Source organism: Lactuca sativa, chromosome 8 (genome assembly GCF_002870075.4).
Source record: "Lactuca sativa cultivar Salinas chromosome 8, Lsat_Salinas_v11, whole genome shotgun sequence".
Classification (NCBI taxonomy): Eukaryota; Viridiplantae; Streptophyta; class Magnoliopsida; order Asterales; family Asteraceae; genus Lactuca; species Lactuca sativa.
In genome coordinates, this window is record NC_056630.2 from 321,868,369 (window position 1) to 321,872,393 (window position 4,025).

At 35.0% G+C, this 4,025-nt stretch overlaps 1 protein-coding gene across 1 annotated transcript; it reads right to left on the reverse strand.

Moving 5' to 3' along the window:
- Positions 1–583: 583 nt before the first annotated feature.
- Positions 584–2,960, reverse strand: LOC111921101 (transcription factor BHLH094). Its single transcript, XM_023916679.3, has 6 exons — positions 2,268–2,960; positions 1,767–1,961; positions 1,548–1,613; positions 1,404–1,472; positions 1,251–1,322; positions 584–1,048 (listed from the first exon to the last, which is right to left on the reverse strand). Exons 1-6 carry the CDS (start codon positions 2,613–2,615, stop codon positions 920–922), a joined length of 879 nt encoding a protein of 292 aa, XP_023772447.1. The 5' UTR covers positions 2,616–2,960; the 3' UTR covers positions 584–919.
- Between the last annotated feature and the right edge of the window lie 1,065 nt (positions 2,961–4,025).

Below are 4,025 nucleotides of genomic sequence, written 5' to 3' on the forward strand. Positions count from 1 at the left end.
GTATGGTAGCAATCCATTTGTATAGTCTCTACTTTGTTTTAGTGAAATACACTACCATTCTCACCTTTTGTGTGAACGTAATCTATCACATCAATAGTAAAACCACACAAATCCTTTGTGCTTGATTTACTTGTTCAAAATTGTATAACTCGTCTCGACCTATTTGTTACGCATTACTACTCACCACACCCATAAAAACATATATTTACGAACTACAAATGTAAAAGAAGCTTGTTACCTGTTTGTCTTCCATCGATATGCATTCAACTTTAATTTTTGATTTTGTAATATAGATTAACAAATTAAAGAAGCAAAATGATATGGAATAAACAAATAGAAATACGAATAAAAGTACTGCGAATTGTGAATATTATTCTTTCAAAAAGACACATTATCGCTTATATGTAAACAAACAACAGTTAACCAATATGACTAATATTTTTTTTTTTCCAAAAGAAAAGAAGATTATGTTCAAGACCACATAAAGGCTTGTGTCTATTGTCTAACACGTCATATTCTTTTATCAACATTTCTACTAGATACTTTTAAGGACCACATAGCCAAGTACAAAAAAGTAAACACATAAAGTAAAAGTATATTAGAGTTTACTTTACACGATGAATCTTTATTTTCTTAGTACAAACCCTAATTCTTATTAAACAAACTATATGATTTATGTTTAAAAAAAAATCTCACATACTTTATAGAGGTATACAATATGAAAACAACTATACGCCATAGCGTGCATGTAAAGAAATTGTGCCTAAATATCGTAACACACAAACTAAATGAAGATATATAGATATAGTTTCAAGATTTTTTCATTAACTTTTTGTAGTAGTCACTAAGCTATTAACCCATAATTTTATGGCTTCCTTTAAATGGGTCTTATTGTTGTTGATAATGGATTATGTTGAAATTACGTTGTTCTTTCGAAGTTGCCACCAATTTGCATGTGTAACCATTCCGGTGATGATCCCCTACTAAACTCTCTTGTTGGTTGGGAAACAAACGGCATGCTTACCATGTCATACGTTTGGCAACCATACTGAAAACACCAACCATCGACTCATAAGTCAAAATATACAGATACAGATACATGTCCAGGTCTAGGAGGTGGCCCTTAGACTCATTTTATCTTTTGTTTGTGAGAAAGGCATATCATCATCGAAAATAGTTGTAGAAAGTTAGTCTAGTCCAGTCCTGTCTAGTTTGATGTATGTAACAGTATTCCTAAAAGTGGGACTCACGTCTTTTGAAGGAAATTGTTCGGAGTTGGGGTGTGATCTTGAAGTGACAGCTTCAAGCTTCATCGATAAGAACTATGAAAAGCGAAAACATGTTAATAATCGTATAATTCAACATTTTCACTGTTGGAAAATTAAGTTATGATGCAATAACACCTCAACTTGTCGTTGTAATGCTTGAATGTAATTGATTATTTCATCTAGGACCATTGCTTTCCCAATAACCTAACATCATATAATTTATTCTTAAGTTTTAGGAATATTTTTATCTTTTGGAATAAGAAAAATGATAAATCATACCTTATTACACCCAGGAACTAGATCTTGAAGAATTTTCATCCTCTCGCTTATCTTTTCTCTTCTAGCCTGTGTCCATCAATATATATAGATCAAAAGATCAACAAAAACTTTATGTAGAAAACCTTTTGGATTTTTTACTTAAAAGTAATTATTACATCATTCGAATGAAGTTTTATATAAAAAACGAAATTTTAATGAAAAAGTTAGAAGCAAATTTACTCTTTCTGCTAGACTGTGGCTATCAGTGGCTTGACCTCTTCGAGCTCTCACATGGATGTAATCTTGTTTAGGTGGCTCAGATGGTTTCATGTTGTTCTCTGTTTGTTTTCCAGAACTTCTATCGGCTTTGACATTAGCTTCGAATATTTCATATTCAGTCCCCATTGATTTCAGGCGTTTACCTTCACAATCACTCTATTAAAAATTAAGAACATGAACCTAGTTCAGATTACCGATTACAATCAGAATACTAGCATTGATCAAATCCGCAATTGAAGAAAGAAACCAAATTCAAGTAATTGACGAAATAAGAAAAAATTATGAGTTCCTGTTGAAATTTTTGTGATTTTGTAATGAGATTGGGAGATAACGAGTGCAATTGCAGCTACACAAATTCAAAATCATTAACGGTTGATCATCTATTCATCGACAACCGATATCTATTATCGTTTCTCAAATATGATCAAAACGATAATTAAAAGGTTTGAGTAAATTGATTACCTTGCAATTGCCATTGTTATTGCTAGGGCTATTGATTGAAACTCGTTTAGACGAATCATCTTCTTCACGTCGCTTCTTACTGTGAAAATTACTCCCTCTCTGGTCCAAATCCATCGGATCATCAACAGAAACATGACCTCCAGTCTTCATAAACGCATCAACACTACTACCGCTATTATTATCATCGTCGCTGTTCCCAATCAAATGTCCCAAACCAAATGACGCCACATTACCGACGCCACCACCGAAATTGACATGGTACGGCAGGATCTCCGTCATACTACAAAACGACGACGCGGCGTTACTTGATCGGAAATCACCTCCGTTCATCATCACCGGCGGATCCATCTCACAAACATAACAAAATCAGTGAATTTCAAACTGCAACAACTATACGAATGAAGAATCTCAATCCTCCAACCTCTTCAACCAAATTCATGTGAATTAATAGTGTCCCATTGTCAGAGAATGATACCGTCAACTAAAAGTCTCGAAACATGATTTTATAAGTCGATAACTCTATCTCCGGGGACCATGGAGAGTACTTTAATGGAGGAATACGGATAGAGATAGAGATAGAGATAGAGAATCTGTATGTATAGATAGAGAGAAAGTGAGAGGGAAACAGAGTGATAAAGCTCTGTGTGTGTGTAATCTCCTTCGACAATGGAGGGTGGTGGTTTGGTGCGTAATGCGCCCCCACCATTATATTATTCGGTGCATGTTAGTGAAGGATACATTGGGATTTGAATGAAGTGACTTTTGAGTGAGGTATTCTTGGAGTGTCCAGCGTTTCTTTGTCGAGGGTCTTTCTATACCTTTTCAGCAACTCAAATTATAAAATTCATAACAATACATGCATTTCACTGTTTTCCCTAACTTTAGGCATCCTATATTTCTCTAAGTTTAGAAAACATAAGATACCACTAATAGACATAATATAAGGGCAAATTTATAAATTTAGACACAAAAAACGAAATTTCCACTTATAGGCATGCATTCCGCGGAGGACCCTCCGCGGAATTATGAAACCTCCGCGAAGAGGGGGTAAATTCGTAATTTCAATCTTGTTTTTTTGACAAAAAAAAATCTCCTCTTTTGGTCCCCACTTGTCCCCTTTCGTCTTCGTCACTCTGTATCGGGTCGCAGAGGGTTTGATTAAAGACTTCAAATCCGACGACGACTTCAACTCCGGAGAAGACTTCAACTCCGGCGGCGACGACTTCAAATTCCGGCGAAATCGAGTCGTAGAGCTCCTTCCGTCACCGATGGAGCCCGAATTCCCCGATGTTATGGCAGATGGCTACGGTTCCCGGGTATTTCTCACATTCTCATTATACTAATGTCGAATATGATTCAAATTAGAGGAAAACCCATTTTATTAACAGATTTCAGATTTTTAGGTTTAAAAATTAATAGTTTCGTTTTTTTGAGATGATCCATTCCGCGTAGGCGGACGTCACTCCGCAGAGCTTGCTCCGCGGAGTGATGTCTTCCTCCGCGGACTGTTATAATCGAATAATTTGTCCCTCCGCATAGGTTAGATGTCATTCCGTAGAGTTGCCTCCGCAGAGTGATGGTTTTTGACAAAAAAAAAATCTACTTTTAAGTATGTTGCTATTTTTTTCATAATGGATTAATATATTTTTTTTTTCAATTAGTAATGTTTTAAATGTCCTAATATATATATATATATATATATATATATATATATATATATATATATATATGTGTGTGTGTGTGTGTGTGTGTGTGTGT

Coding starts and splice junctions, on each gene's coding strand:
- LOC111921101 (XM_023916679.3), bottom strand. CDS start 2,615: ATGGATCCGCCGGTGATGATGAACGGAGGTGATTTCCGATCAAGTAAC. Junction 1,962..2,267: donor ATAACAATGGCAATTGCAAG/GTAATCAATTTA, acceptor AATTTTTAATAG/AGTGATTGTGAAGGTAAACG. Junction 1,473..1,547: donor TAGTTCCTGGGTGTAATAAG/GTATGATTTATC, acceptor ATATGATGTTAG/GTTATTGGGAAAGCAATGGT.